Below are 12,927 nucleotides of genomic sequence, written 5' to 3'. Positions count from 1 at the left end.
TTTCACCAGCTTTAGCTTGCCTTCTAATATTGTGTCTTCATTCCAAACAGCAAAGCCACACTACCAAAAGCATACACAATTTATTGTCCATGGCTGCTCTCATGGTCTATCTTTCAGATGAGCCTAGTAAAGACAACTACTGCTGATGGCAAATCACTCCTACATACTCAAGCCTAAGCATTCATGTGAATGGTCCGGGATCCCCTCCTCCCTTTCCTACTTGCTCTAGTGGAACTGGAGGTGGTATTAAAAATTGCTCTTGTTGTACTTAAACCTTGCTGGGTATGGGTTCTCTGTGGCAAGAATACCTCCCTCTGCTTTCAGCTCCAGAACAAGAAAATTAGTCTCTCATCAAACAAACATAATCTGCAAGGTTACACACCACTCTATTAACCACTGTTACTTCTGAAAATGGGACTGACAGAAGAAATTACATTTTCAGTTATGTATGCCTATACATTTGAGAAGTAGCTGGGATTAGAGACCTGCACCACCATGCCTGGCTTGTTTTTTGAGGTAATGTGTCACTAATGTTTTATGCCTGGGCTAGCCGTAAATCGCAATCTGCCCAGGTAAAAGATATTTTTAAAGAAATTTTAAAATGAAAAAAATCTTGGAGAATAGCTTGGTAGCAGGAATAACACTCAGTTAAACTTTGAAATCCAGCCCTGATCTCTGCCAATAAACCAGTAAACTTGGAAAAGGTCTGAGACTCAGATGAGACTGGAGCCCTGGTGGACACACTCATTATAGCTTGGTAAGACCCTGAACAAGCACCCAACTAAGCCAGGCCCAAACTCCTGACCTGCAGAGACAGTGAGACAATAAATGAATGTTGTTCTAAGTCACTAGAGTTTGTAGGAATTTGTTTCACAGCAAAAGGAAACAAAAACATCATTTATGCTGAACACAAGTATTCCAAGGAAGATATATTTAACTACACACAGGGATGTTCCTGTGTGTAAGTGAAAAGTGTTTGTGAAATTTCAAGTAATCATATAAATGTCAACCATTATTTTTTATTCACTTTGCAGTATTTTAGACCAAATATACAGGAGTGCCTTTCATGAATGTGCTTGATTCCATCCTTACAAAATGCTAATTCTAGCACTAAATTCTAAAACTGAAAACATTTTTTACTAGGCTTTCAAAGCAGTCACTCTTACAAGTACAATTAGTGTAACGTATGACCCTAAAATTGGGCTCACACCTCTATATCTGGATGATCCCCAACCTACCAACTGAGAGAGAAAACAAACTAAATTTACTGGTAGGCACCAAAAACGATTTTTGTCAGAAGACAGACACCTTGGTTCAGAAGTTTCTAAATTTGCCCTGGGCCTTGTTCTTACCTAAATTGCAAATTTCCTGTTCCTAAACAGACCACAGTCCCAACCAGTCACCCTAAAAACAGAACATGTCTGGCTGGATCTTGGCTCTGTCACCTCCCCATTACAACAAAAGTCCACACGAGATTCTGCCTCCATGGCAATCTAGCCTGCGGGCGGGGAGGGGGAGGAAGAAGGTCTGACAAAGGACAGAAAGCGCAGAGAAAAGCAGTGCTGGAATGTCAGCACCAGCATTTCCCAGCCACTGACCCCACGCAGAGCCAAAATGCATATCACACAGCTGGTCCCAGCTTGAGCCACACTCTGCCAAGAGTGAGGAATAAAAGCAAACAGAATCTCTGACCCTGCTGTTGGTTACCCATCAGCCCAACACTTCCCTCTATCTCATCTCACCTGATCCTCCTCCATCTCCAACCAAACAGTCCAAAGCCCTCACTGCACAGACCGCCTGGAAGCATCCCAGATTTAGACTGCAGGGCCACAAACAGCTATGAGGCAATACAGTGCTATTTAAACAATCCACCTCAAAGCAAAGAACAGATATTTCTGGAGCATGCGTCTTACTCAAAAGGTTGCAAGTACATTACATTAAAATAAACCCATATGTATTACAGAATTCCTTTTGGAAGCAAAGATGTCAGCAAAAATTCCCTATTGCAGATAGACTTCCACTGTGCTACAGACCCCCTGAAAAACCTATTCACTCTTTTCTGCCACTAGAAGCTCACTGCTGGGCAGTCTGGGATGCAGGCCTTTCAGTGAACTTCAGGCCCACAAGTGGTGATAAATCCTTCCCGTGGGGGCATATCCTTCAGCATGGTACCAACATCAATAAAGTCACTTCATTACACAATTCCCTACCAAACTGGAGAGCGGGCCTCCTCAGCATCAGTGTCCCTCTCCCGTTCCTAGGATGCTAGCTGCGTATCTGCCCACTGACATGCAGCCCATCTACTTTGGAAAAAGCTGACCCAAGTCTAATCCTAGGGGTGACATTTTCTTTCCTACTTCCCTTCCTTCCTTCCCTCTTCCCTTCCTTTCTCACTTTCTTCTTCCGACCTTGGTGATATCAGTGAGCCACAAAGTCAAAGCAATTCTGAAGGAACTACCACTGGACTCTCAGGTATACAGGTCAATAAATCTTTTTTTTTAAAACCAGATTTGACTGGGTGATCGCTACTTGCAACAAACATATGCTGACACTGAATAGCTCCAAAAAGTCTCGTCCTGTCCAGTGCTTCAGATTTAGCCTGACAAGTTCACAAAGTTAGCTGCCTGAAGATTCAGAGGACACTAGAGCTTGTGACTGCTGTAGAGAGTTGGTAACTCACACCCAGGGAAAAGCAATCCCGCATGAGAGCACCATGAAGTAGAGACTAGTTCTTATTTCTTAATGTGGAGGGAGAAAAAGAAAGGATAGATGGAGGTGGATGGCAGGATGCAAGAAGAGTTTCCCAACCAAGGACACTGGTTCATATAGGAGACTGCTCAAGATATGGCCATATCCAGAGTTTAAAAGTCCAGTCCAAGTGTCCTTCTGCTCACTGGTCCCCTTATAAATCATGGTTCTGAACATACAAATGACAATTTGTATGACAATTCAAATACAAAATGACAATTCAATATGCACGAATGATGGATCATCCTAGATGGTCACCCAAAGTATAAAGCAAAGTTATAGACTATAAAACAGATTTTATAAATTGAACCTTTTCTGAGAAATAACTTAAAAACAAAGTGAAACACAAGACAGTAAGATGCTGCATGTCATATTAACTTAGACTTGATATCAAGCTAGACAGCTTTTTAGCAACATATAAACATGTTACCAAAATAAAGAGCCAGAAACAGATTTCCTAAGGGTGGAATACATGACATTTGAGGCTGGGAAGCATGGTTATCAAATTTATCAGCAGTATTTTTTCAATTACAACAGCAGTATATGCTCAATTTAAGTTTTACTATACAGAGGTCTAAAAGAGTAATCCTCCGCTATCCCTGTCCCCCCTCCCACTCAACTGTGGTACTCAAAGTTGAAAGCATTTTTTTCCATGCATATACTAATATGCACACACATATGTACATGTTCATAAATCCACCCCCACTTAAAACAAGATAGGCTCATACGTTATGTACAACTCTACAGTCTGCTTTTTTTTTGCTTAAGGGAATGCCTTGCCCTCTGATGTGGCATGTGTTTAAAGTTACAAATGGAAGATGTAAAATGGAAATAGTAGGCCTCAAGTATCATGGAAAACATTAATAGATACCAATATCTGGAAGCCAATTTTCTGATTTTGTTTCATAACCAGAAAGGGTTATATAATTTAGAAAATAAAATTAGGTAGGGCTGAAACCCAGACATTTCGTCTGCTAAAGACTCATGAATGTTAACACTTGGCATTTTGTTAAAAAGGGAATTGTTTTACTGTTAGTGACCACGACAAATCGGGTATTCAAATGCATGTAATGTTCTACTCTCCAATCCATTTTCAATTCATCTAAAAGTGAACTGCGCTTCCTAGAGCCAAAAAGAAAAATGATCAGCACTGTTAGTTACAATATAATTGGTTCCTCCTATCTCCATCTCAGAAAGCAGTGTTTAAAGGCTGTCTTTTGTTTGATATCAGACCAATAATTTCAATTAAACCTGCAGAACTATCAGGCTCTCCCACCCGAAAGCAGAACTGCTACACCGGAAGGGAAGGTGACACCAGGCCTCACCGCCAAGCCAAACAATGCCGCTTCCCGGCTCTGCAGCAGCGTCCTAATGCCTCCTCTACTTGGATCAGCAACCTAACCTACCTCTGAACTGTAACTACACCTCTGTTTTTTATCCAGTTATCAAATAAATATTCCAAAAGCAGGACTCTTGTCTTATGTTACTGTCAACGTGTTCCCAGCTCCAACAATCAATAGGGATGGATTATTATTATGATTATTATTTCATGAAGAAATTAATTACTCAACGTTATTCTTAAAATGAGCCTGGTGTTATGTACGGTCTGAATGCTTGTGTCCCTTCAAAACTCGTATGCTGAAACCTAATCAACAATGTAATGGTTTTAGGATGTAGGGCCTCTGGGAGCCCACACGCATGGGATAAGGTCCACAGGCTTCCCTCTTCCACCATTATGAGAACACAGCGAGTAGGCACCATTTATGACCAGAAAGCAGGTCTTTGCCAGACACTTAATCTGTCAGCACCTTCATCTTAGACTTCCCAGAACTGTAAGAAATAAATTCCTGTTGTTTATAAGCTATGTAACTTATGGTATTTTGTTACAGCAGCTAAAATGGACTAATAAGACAGTTCAAGGAAAGAAAAGTTATATATGACAGAAAATAATACATCTTCTAATTTTGCATATAATTTTAATGTAAAGACCCACAAGTTACAGTTGTTCCTAACTGCATCACATTACTACCTCTTCTTCATTTCTACTTCCTCCCCATATTGGTAGACAGAAAACTGGAGCATGTGCCAATATTCCACTTCTCTATGCACAGATGTGCATTTTAAAAAGAGGGAAAAAGAGCTCAAAAGCAAGGCAAATCTATTAAAATTACTTCTATCCAATCTATCCTGTTTTCTTCTTGGCTCCTGGAATAGGGAATCAACACCCCATTTCCTTAGTTAACAGTATATCTTTCCCTCCCCAGATGCAAGTACTGTACATTACACAAACTTCTGGGAAGTTGTATGTAAATATCTATTTTCACTCATGTTTTAAACATATTTAGAGAACTTGATAGTTAAAAGAACACTGTGAAATCCTTTCCAAAGAATTTTTACAACATAAAATTTCCTACTTTCGTATATATTTACATGACCACATTTTTGTTCATGACATTATGCCTCTGCACACATTCTTATCCATTAATTGGTTCCGGTCCCTAGTTACGACAAATGTCAAGAAGGTTCACATCTTTTTAACAGTTTACTGACTTGCATTTTAATGAGCAGCTTCTGAGTGATTAGACCTTGCTAATATTATGAAGGCATCCAAGATAGTGTCTATGGGTTTTAAAACTACATCTGAACAGATGTTCCTCAGAGGACAGGAACTGAAGTACTGCACCTGCTTTATTTATTTTAGTGGGGGTATTGGGGGATGAACTGGGGGCCCCACGCTTGTTCTGCCACTTGAACCATGCCTGAGTCCTGCACTTGCTTTAGAACACCCCCAGATCCCAATGCAATACTCTGCACACAGTTGATTCTCTTTAAACACCATTGGGAAAGACTCACTTGACTCTTACCAATAATATTCCTGTGCCAAATCAGCCAACACCCAAATCTCTCTCTAGGCAAAACAAGTATCTTTGGACTGTAAGGAACAAAGAAAAAAACAGAAGAGTCTGAGGTAGAAAAGCCAGCTCTCTGCCACAAAGTACTAAGTCTAAACACCACAGACGACCCTCATGCATACTCACATATATTTCATTATGGTCAAAACGCTTCTTGAGGTTGTTGATGAAGGTCTCCTCGTTGAGAGGTTCTAGAAGAACCATATCTCCAACGCCAATCATGTTGTCCAGCAGTGATGTTTTCACCTCCGTTTTGGCCATGGTCTCCTGCTGGATAAGAGAGGAAAGGACTCAATTCAAGTGAGCAGAAATAATTCAGATGGGATCTTGGCATGACTGGAGAAATGAGGTTCACCCACCTCAAAAAATGTCATCACCTCCCTCCCTATGACCTAGGTCAGAAGCCTCTGACTTGCTGAACTTGCCCCAATTGCCAACTTGCTACCAAAAATGAACCATCTTCTCAGTCCATTCTGCAAGGCAAAATCCATCCTCAAAAGGAGCCACTAGGAAGCAATGGTCTCCCTTTCATTCTTTCGACCACCTCCTCTCCACAGCTGAGACTGCAAAACTGCAGCAGAACAATCCAAACTGTCCCTTTTCTGCCCTGTCCCTTGCATACCAAAGTCAGACTTGACCCTGTATAACCACCTTCCTCCAAGATGACATCTTCTAGCATTCCACGGTGAAATTTAGAATACATTTTCCCAAGAAATAGTGTTTAAAAATGATACTGATAACATGTATTGGTCACTTGCTAGCTAGCAGATACTACAGCAAGGAACCTTATATCCATGAATTAATTTAATCCTCACAATTAAGGTGGGTATTATCTCCATTTTAAGATAAGAAAATTGAAGATCAACTTGCTATGATCCCTCACAAGTGTTTTTGGGTGGTGTTAAAGAACTCTATCACCACTTAAGAGTATTGTAGGATGTGAGGGCGATCTGGCTGCGACATCTGTCACCCCATTGATCGCCAGGGTTGATTCGGCTGATCTGGCTGGCTAGGCGGGTGTCCCCTTCCTCCCTCACCGCTCCATGTGCATCCCTCCCGAAGCTGCGCACTCGGTCGAAGAGGACGACCATCCCCGATAGAGGAGGACCGTTCTTCGGTCAAGGGTATACGAGTAGCTGCGCTCCCCTGCTAGAACCTCCAAACAAGCTCTCAAGAGTATTGTATCTGGGGGAAGATTTCATTTCAGACACTCAAAAGATTTACAACGAACACAATCCACTGGTAAGCAGAGGTCCACATAACGTAACTTGCCAAGAGTTACCTCCATGTTCTGAATCTTCATTACAACAGACAAGCCATCGTAAGAGCAAAATCAAATGAAGATGTAACTACCAGGCCGGATGAAAAAGTCTACCAAGTAGAAACGGAGGCACACTGCAACTACCCAACAGAGGAATTCGATATCCCCTAGGCTTCTTATCTGACTGCTCTCAAGGAGACTAAAATTCTTTCAAATATCTGAACATAGAGAAGAGCAGAAGGTGTGTGTGTGTGTGAGTACTGTGTGTGTGTGCACATTCATGTTACTTTTTCTAATGTTATCAGTATGTAGAACTAAATTCATCTGGGCCATCCCATCTGCATGTTTCCAGTGCAGGAGTCAGGTCTGTAAAACTTCAGGATATTAAAGCTGAATGATACTTGAGAATCTAATAAATACACGTACACATGCCCCTGGCACTGAGTGGAAAGTACTGTTTGATTATCTCCATTAAGGAGACACCCAGGCATAGCTTATCATAGAAGGATTGATCTGCTTTCTTGTGTCTTAGCAATTTAAATCAGTGTCCTCCTGTTCTAGTCTAGAACATTCAGGTCTATTAAAGGTAAGAGAAACTACATCTAGCTGGAATGTCTGAAGGAGAACTGGCAAGGACTAAAACTTAAGTAGTTCATTATTAATTACTAGCAATTTATTTAATTGCTATAAATAATAATAAAATTAAAAGTATGAAATAACAAATATTTCTTTTGTTTCTAACCCTATTAAAAATATTTTTTTTGGCTCTGTAAAGCCAAAAAAAGAATGACTACAATAAAACTAAAGGGTTCCCTGACAAATAAGAACCACCAAATAAGGAAGTATTTAACACTCCAAAGAATAAAAAGTAGCTTTTTTGTTGCTATTGTGCTTTTTAAATTTCATGCCAGCTACACCTGGAATAATAGTTTCAAGTATCACTAAAATCTGACTGTAGTAATCTAAAAGAATGGTTTCATGCTGGGTTTTTGTTGGTGGTGGTGGTGGTTTTTCTTTTTTGGCAGGGGTGGCGGGGCTGGAACTCTGGACTTGTGTTTGCTAAGCAGGCAATCTATCACCTGACCCACACCTCTACATCCCCAGACCTTTTTTGCTTTTAGCTATTTTTCAGGTAAGGCTGTTTGTTTGTTTTTTTTTTTGGGGGGGGTTGCTGTTTTGTTTTGTTTTGTGTGTGTGTGGCTAGCCTCAATCCACAATCCCAATCTCAGCCTCCCAAGTAGCTGGGATTACAGGCGTGAGCCACCACACCTAGCCTGGTTTCTTGCATTTTGAAGTAGGTCAGGCTCTGATTTAGAACAAAATAGGTGAGGACAGGAGGTATTTGCCATTTTCTGAGAAGGAGGAAGAAGCCAGAGACAGTGGAGCTGACGCCAACATCCATGGAAAGACATGCATAGGAATAGGTCTGAGTGCCCAACCTGTGTCACAATAAATTAACATTCAAATCAAATTTCAAGTTTTCAGACTCTGTAATGCCAAAAGCACTCTAGTTGCAATACATTACATATAATTTGGCAGAAGAGGGAAGAAGGCTTAGGGATTAAGGGGGAAGTCAACCTGAGAAGAGCTTCAGAAATAGCTACCTCAAACCAGCAATTTAAATTAAGCAAAGTGGTTGAATGAGACCTCTGCCCCAGGTGGATTTCTGCATATAGTCTATTTATAGAAACAGCTGCAAAAGCACAACAGGGCTTGGCTACAGGTAACAATAATTAAGCAGCCAATCATCTCAGCGACTAAATCTGCTTCACCATTTTTTCTTTTCTTTATTTTTGTGGGACTGAGATTTGAACTCAAGGCACCTGCTTTGTAAGCATACTGCTTGAGCCATACTTCCAGTCTTTTGTTCTACCAGAGATGGGGGTCTTATGAACTATTTGCCTGGGCTGGCCTTGAATGATCCTCCTGATTTCAGCCTCCTAAGTAGCTAGGATTACAGGCATGAGCCACAGGTGACCAGCTTCAAAAGCAAAAAGTTTTTAAAAAGTTTGTATGGGTTCCAGTTTTTATACTTCTAACTTTGTACACAATGGGGGGATTATGAAAGCAAAATAAATGGTAAATTACAGGGAACTGATTTGAAATAAAGTGAAAAATTGAAAACAAATTTTGCAAAAAAAAAAAGGCAAATCAAACTGAAAAGACATTATCAAAGGCTCATTTAGTCAATCAAGTGCAGTTTTCTTTTTTGTCTTTTTAGCATCTCAGTACTTTGTGACAGAACAGTGACAGCTTCCCTCATCCTCAAGGTACATATCAGATGCAGAGGAAACCGTGTAGGGGTACTTCTCTATCTTTCTACAAATGGACCCATTTTCCTACTTGTGACTGTCATCTCCAGACTGGGTTTAGTTCCCTTGACATCTCAATGAAACCAGTTGCTTTATGTGTTTCATCAAAAGAAACTATATTTTTTTCTGAAAGAGCTATGCAGACCAGGGGAACAAACTGCAGAACCACTTGCTAACTCCAACATTTCCATAAACCATTGGAAGACTTCACTTGGCATCATAGGGGAAACTGAACGATACACAAATATGTGCGTATGTATCAAACAAAAAGTATACATGTGTATATAGTGTACATATGCATATTCTCTTTTCCCAAGAACCACATGGGATCCCATGTTGTTCTGGAGAAGGAAGTATACACTATGCTTCAGGAATTAGCATGTGATCCACACACGCTGAGTCAATGAACATATTCCCAGCCATCTTCCAGTCCACTGTCACTGATTCAAGTTAGCCTTGTGACCAAACCTCAAATGCTGGCTTGGAATATTAGGACAAAAGCTCTCTCTACCTCTGGTTGGTATGACCTGCAGATGTGACACTTGGAATGGCTGTGGCCATCTCTGCTTTCATGAGGAAGTCTAGTCCCAGGAGGAGGATAGCACATAGAGCAGAGGGGTAGGGAAATTAGTGAATTGTTGGTAATGGAGTTCCAATGACATCGCACACCTGCAGATCAAATTGTACTTGGAGCCAGCCCTGCCATCTCTCAAATTTTCAGTGCCATAAACTAACTGGTTCTGTTGAAGTTGACTGAATTGGCTTTTCTATTATTTGCAACAGAAAGCATCTTCCTAATAAAAGAAACTGATACCAGGAAGTAGAATGTTGTAAGTAACACTAAAAAATATGGACTGGTTGAGCTCAAGCATGGGACAGAGAACACAGGGCCTCTACAGTGGGCAGGCAAAATGATCATCTTTGGTATCTAACAGTGAAACAGCTGACTAAGCTGTGGCCTGTGACTTGAACCTTGAACATGCAATATTATACAATTTAAGAAAAATTCAGGATACTAGAGTACCTATTAGTGGAACTGGCCTGTCAGAAAAGCCGGAGGAAACATGGCACTGCTCAGAGGGGTCACTCTGTCAGGAGTGACCTATCCCAAGCCAAATGCTCTGCCTCTACTGCCTGAGAAAAAGATAATTCCTCCCACCTGAAAGAAAGACTCTGAAAGGCACCACCACACTCCCCAGCTTCTGGCCCAGGTGGATTGTAGTAACCAGGCTCTATGGCACTATGCAGAGAACCAAGGCCATGTTCTAATTTCAATGCCTTGCAACTTGGCAGTATTTACAGTCTTGGTTACCAGTCCATGGAAGCAAATAAACCTTAAAAACCCAAATACCTCATTAAGGGAACTATATACAGTGACAAGCAAGACTGGTTAATAGTGACTTATGGCTGTTTGATCCTAAGACAATAATCCCCCAGGGCATCCAACTTAACCAGATCAAAAACACCTGCTAAAATATGGGAACTCCCAGACATAGTCTTCTTCCTAAGGCTCATCTTGAAGACAAATGTCCAAAACCCTTTTTGGAGAGGCGAACCCTCTATGTTGGCAGGGCATTTTACTTTCCTAAGCAGAGGTATAAGGAAGGTGTATGTGAAGCTAAGTGTGATGTACACACCTGTAATTCCAGCACTTGGAAGGCTGAAACAAGAGGGAGACAGCCTACAATACATAGCAACACCCTATCTGAAAACCAACCAAACTAACAAAGTCAGAAATAAAGGGCACCTTGATGTAAAAAAATAAAAGAAAGAGACAAAAGGGAGGAAGGGAGAGAGAAAGAGGAAGGAAGGACAGACAGACGGAGGGAAGGAAAGAAGGAAGGGAAAAGAAAGGTTTATATCAGAGGTAGGCAATAAGAAGGCCACGACAGACATTTGTCTTTTATTTTATTTTTGGTTTTCTGAGACAGGGTCTCATTGTGTAGCCCAGGCTGGCCTGGAACTTGCTATGTAGCCCAGATTAGTACAAATTTGCAAACCTTCTGCCTCAGCCTTCCAAATGCTAGGATTATAGGTGAGCACTGTCACACCTGGATTTTTTTTTTTTTTAAAGGGGGACGCTATTTAATAGACAGTCCTGTTCCTATTTGCACCTGATCTCCCATTTAGGGAGTCTCCAGTTACATATAATCTTGTGAGAGATAGTGCCCAATTTCCATTACACAATCCAAAAGAGACAGACTTGCTCTCTCTCTACCCCAAGACAGGCAGTAGGTGGGAACTTGGCCTCTGCCTAGCCAATCAGATTCTCCTGGAAGGTGATTACACTGGAGGCTACCCTCATTAAGTAGCAGTGGCAGCAGCAGCACCAGCAGCAGAAGAGGACCAGGTGGTTCTGGCAGCATGGCTACTACCATCTGCTACCCAGCACTTTGCCTTTCCTTGTTTCCTGTACACTTCCCAAGCCTGTACATACAGGCTTGGTTTGTCTTCCACTCACTCCACAATTCTGAGCATCTGTATATACTTCCTACCCTGCCAGGCCACACGATCCCTGACAAAAAATAAGTACGTGCCAAAATACAATATTACAGCATGGTTAGATCATTACTATGTAAAACCTAACCTTTCCTCCCTAACTTGGTGAAAGCAATTTCACACACACAATGGCTGGGGAAGCCTGGGAGCAGGGTCCCCTATCTCAGGCTGCTGACTAAGGCCAGCCACCAGCCCACCAACTGACACCAAGGCTGTGTAAGTCCCTTCCAGTCACTGGTCCAGCCAAGAAAAATGAAATACATGATTGTGATCACACCTACTCTCATTTCAAACTTTCAAAATCACTATCTACATTTCAGTGTAACTAGTTCATTTACTGCAAACTTTTGTAGTATTAAAATAGCATTTAAAATGCTGAAAGTGTAATTTCAAAATTTCCTCAAAATCCAAAAGAGAATGCAGCATAAATATCCAACAGCATCTTAAGATGGCCCTCTGTAACCTAACTTTGAAATATAACTAGTCTTTTCCATCATTAACCTTAAATTACAAACCTTCTACCATGTCAATGTCATCTGCGCTTGGGGACATAAAGACCAACATTCCTCAAACTGTTGACCCTCCCACCCCCCACAAAAATGGCTAGACAAAATAGCACATCCAAGGAAAGTACCTGAACATTCCTCTATAAAATATTAAAGCAATAATGCAAGAAAATTCCTCTAAATTAATTAAACAGGAATAAGTAACAAGAGATGGAGAATAACCAGAAATAGAGCTCATCCTCCCCTCTGAAACAAAGTTCTCAGAGTTCCAAGGATAAGAAACAAACCACATTTTTGAGCTGAAACCCTTCAACTGGCAAATCTGAATGAATATTAACAACTCAGAGCCGAGGCTTCAATGATTAGCAAGAATTAAGTCACTAATATTATTTTAAATTTAAAACAAAGTTATTTCCAGGAAAACTTAATGAAAGCGCTTATCTGTTGCTTGGTAACTGTAAATAAGGACATTTAGAACATGCTGATTATAATGCCATTAGCAATATAGATCAGAGACAGTAGTTACAAGTAGCATTAACAACTGTTCTTTATTTGAGTCCAGTTCTGCTCATCAAACTCCTTGTATAGTGGTCATGTATGCATGATAGCACCTTTTCTAGAAAATCAGCTCTGTGATGTCAAGGATCATGCCTAATTCATCTTTATTCCCCCCTAAAAGCACAGTGCAC

The 12,927-nt window shown here is 40.9% G+C and overlaps 1 protein-coding gene across 8 annotated transcripts in view; it reads right to left on the bottom strand.

Annotated features, from left to right (window-relative positions):
- Myo1b (myosin IB) overlaps nucleotides 1–12,927 on the bottom strand; it is a 162,149-nt gene that overhangs the window by 121,339 nt on the left and 27,883 nt on the right. For 6 of the 8 annotated variants that reach the window (XM_020158154.2, XM_020158150.2, XM_074071295.1 and 3 more), the window contains exon 2: nucleotides 5,787–5,930. In XM_020158154.2, coding sequence (XP_020013743.2) covers nucleotides 5,787–5,921 — 135 coding nt within the window. In that variant the 5' untranslated portion in view covers nucleotides 5,922–5,930. The remainder of the gene's footprint in view (nucleotides 1–5,786; nucleotides 5,931–12,927) is intronic. The other 2 variants (XM_074071297.1, XM_074071296.1) reach the window with 1 other exon arrangement.

Source organism: Castor canadensis, chromosome 4 (genome assembly GCF_047511655.1).
Source record: "Castor canadensis chromosome 4, mCasCan1.hap1v2, whole genome shotgun sequence".
Classification (NCBI taxonomy): domain Eukaryota; kingdom Metazoa; phylum Chordata; class Mammalia; order Rodentia; family Castoridae; genus Castor; species Castor canadensis.
This window is presented reverse-complemented; position numbering and strand designations above follow the sequence as displayed.